This window comes from Amphiura filiformis, chromosome 6 (genome assembly GCF_039555335.1).
Source record: "Amphiura filiformis chromosome 6, Afil_fr2py, whole genome shotgun sequence".
NCBI classification, from domain to species: domain Eukaryota; kingdom Metazoa; phylum Echinodermata; class Ophiuroidea; order Amphilepidida; family Amphiuridae; genus Amphiura; species Amphiura filiformis.
The window spans coordinates 18,323,268-18,326,341 of NC_092633.1; the positions used below are offsets into that span (position 1 = coordinate 18,323,268).

At 42.5% G+C, this 3,074-nt stretch overlaps 1 protein-coding gene across 1 annotated transcript; it reads right to left on the minus strand.

The window, feature by feature from the left end:
- Positions 1–949: 949 nt before the first annotated feature.
- On the minus strand, positions 950–2,621 carry LOC140154384 (uncharacterized). Its single transcript, XM_072176950.1, has 2 exons — positions 2,572–2,621; positions 950–1,907 (listed from the first exon to the last, which is right to left on the minus strand). Exons 1-2 carry the CDS (start codon positions 2,619–2,621, stop codon positions 950–952), a joined length of 1,008 nt encoding a protein of 335 aa, XP_072033051.1.
- Between the last annotated feature and the right edge of the window lie 453 nt (positions 2,622–3,074).

Here is a 3,074-nt window from a genome sequence, read left to right on the forward strand (position 1 = left end):
AATATGATAGAGAATTATTTTTCTCGGGGTTGCTCAACTTGGATCGAGGCAGTAGTGTAGGTAGGGGTTGTGGCGCCCAGGGCTAAGGATGCAGAATGGCGCCACCCACCCCAATTCTTGAAATAATTGCTCGCGGAGCGCGCGAAAAATTTCACAAAATAATATGGTTAATCACTAATTAATTTTGGTTATACTGTAAACATGGTTCGTTTTGAGCAATTCCAGTGCAAAATGATGTTGATCTACTCACATTTTCAGTGACGTTTCACCACTACACTAGTGGTTTCGTCAGACTGCAACTCATCACATCTTGACTGCTTCCTTTTATAGTCCACAGTAGCCGTTGAGGGCGTGATGAGTTGGTCAAAGATGTTGTTGAGTGAATAGGCCCCTCGTCCTTGTTTAGAGTGTCTTTTCCTTTTCGGCGTATCCAGATAGCCTCTTTTAGCCATCTGGTGGTCTTGTCAGCTTCCCTGTCGATAACTTTTGCGTCCTCCCAATTGATGGAATGATTAGAAGAAGCTACGTGGTCGGTGATAGCTGACTTGTGAATATCTGTGATAGATGATTTTCGGCTAGCTCGAGTATATGGTTTGCTTTCAAGTTTCTCCACCTCTTTTTGGTGTTCTTTCAAGCAGACTCCCAAGGGACGGCCGGTTTCTCCAATATATGAACTAGCACAGTCTCCGCAGGGGATTTCGTAAATCGCCTCCGCTTTTTGTTGAGGGAGGAGTTTGTCCTTGGGATGAACGAGCATGCAACGTATTGTACGGTGTGGTTTCATAGCAGTTGCGAAGCCATGTTTTTTAAAAACTCGCGAGACTCGCTCAGTAAGTGGTAAGGCCCTCTATATAAGGAACTACAACCATGCCTTTTGACTTTTCACCGTCATCTTTTTGCTTAGAGGTAGGCTTTGTTTTGGGAGTAACTCTGTCTTGTTTTACTTTCTTTATTGACCAATCCGGGTATCCGCAGCACGATAAGGCTTCACGGATATTTTTCTCCTCTTTTTGCTTGTCCGCTTCTCAGTGACTAAAGCATCACTCCGATCTAACAGAGTTCTGACCACTCCTAATTTTTGATGTAATGGATGGTGGGAGGAAAACTGCAAGTATTGATCAGTGTGCGTTTTCTTTCTATAAATGCTAAGTTTCACTGAACCGTCGGGTTTTCTGGTGATAAGAGTATCAAGGATGGGAATAGAACCCTCTTGCTCTTGCTCGTAGGTGAATTTTACACTGTTGGTGGGATCAATGGTGTTTAAATGATCTGTAAGATTGTCTACTTGTCCTTTGCGTACTATTTCCAAAACATCGTCAACATATCTCTTCCAGAGACGGGGGCGACAGCTTGCCGGAGCTTTCTGCTCAAGCCACTCCATAAAGATGTTGCAAGCGAGGGGGCTGAGGGGACTACTCATGGCCATGCCGAAACGTTGGCGATAGATTTGACCTGAGTAACTGAAATATGCGACCGTAGCAAGGCAAAATTTGGTAAGTTCTATTATGTCGTCGATGGAGAGGAGAGTTCTGTTTTTAAGATCTTTATCCTCATTTAGTCTTTCTCTGAGCACATGAAGAGTGAGATCAATAGGCGTACTCGTGAAAAGCGCCACCACATCATGCGAGTTAAGGATCTCATCTTCCTCAAGGGTTACATCTTTTAGATCTTCAGCTAGACTTTTTGAGTTCAGAGCATGGTGCTCAGATTGGCCAACGATAGGACTCAAAATATCAGCAAGGGACTTGGTCACGTCGTAACCGATTGAGCCTGTAAAGTCTACTATAGGTCGAAGCGGAGTACCGTCTTTATGAATTTTGGGGCTACCATAAATTCGAGGTACATTTTCCGAGGTGGGGTACAGAAACTGCTTGTCCGTTTTTCTGATCTTATCTTCTTTTTCAAGCCTATGTAAAATTGCAACCAGTTCTCTTTTGTGTTTTGGTGTGGGATCACGATCTAATTTTTCATAAGTCTTTGAGTCGCTGAGGAGGGTAGCCTACACATTTTATCTTGGTACTCTGTTTTGTCCATGACAACTGTTGCCCGTCCTTTATCAGCACCCAGGACCATGATATAATCCTCTTTTTGAAGCTGGTTAATCGCGACTCGCTCATCTTTACTGATATTTGAGGGAGGTAATTTCGCGGATTTTAATGTTCCTACAATCCCCGCACGTAATTGTGCTGCTTCAGGTTTGGGAAGCTTCCAACATGCTTTCTCACAACTCATCACGCCCTCAACGGCTACTGTGGACTATAAAAGGAAGCAGTCAAGATGTGATGAGATGCAGTCTGAAGAAACCACTAGTGTAGTGGTGAAACGTCACTGAAAATGTGAGTAGATCAACATTTTGCACTGGAATTGTTCAAAACGAACCACGTTTACAGTTCAATCCAACATTCCAAATGAACTTGTTCAAAAAAAAAAATAATAATAATAATTTTGGTTATAATTCATTTGGCGCGCGAAAATGTTGACTTTCATCGGTTGGAGGGCGCAGAATTGATCCCTAATTGGTCAATTCGGCGCCCCCTAAGGGTGGCGCCCAGGACACGTGCCACCTCTTGCCTCTTCCCCGTCGCTACGCCACCGGATCGAGGAAAAGACCTGGTAGCCATTTTTGTTTTCAAACTGTGACAGTGTGAACCTAGACCAGGTTGACATTCTTGAAATTTATCGCAGCAATAAGCGGACGTAGCTCAACGTCATCTTTGTGTCGCAACAAACAGCATTATCTAATTTTTAAAACTCCACAGTAGATTATCTCTATTGTACTAAAACTAAAACAAACAAAAAACACTTTTTCACAAAATTGAATGATTTAAGTTAATGTTTTATGTGTCTCCGCAAGGTAAAATCTGAATAAATGATTAAATGATAACTATAGTTCACGTCGACGATCGTATTGGTGCTTGTATGCATGTTACTACACAAAAGCAGACAACTATCATGAGAGGTTGTAAACAAGGATCTATTGAGGTGATTTGCTTCATCTGTGTATCGCAGTATTAAGAATAGTGTCTGCTTTTTAGCTCCTACCCAAGGGCAAGTAAATATCAAGGAGATATCCC

Excerpts from the sequence above, each read along its gene's own strand:
- LOC140154384 (XM_072176950.1), bottom strand. The coding sequence starts at position 2,621 with ATGGCTACCAGGTCTTTTCCTCGATCCGGTGGCGTAGCGACGGGGAAG. Across the intron at positions 1,908-2,571 it reads GGCGTAGCGACGGGGAAGAG|GCTTGAAAAAGAAGATAAGA; the intron begins GCAAGAGGTGGC and ends AATTTTACATAG.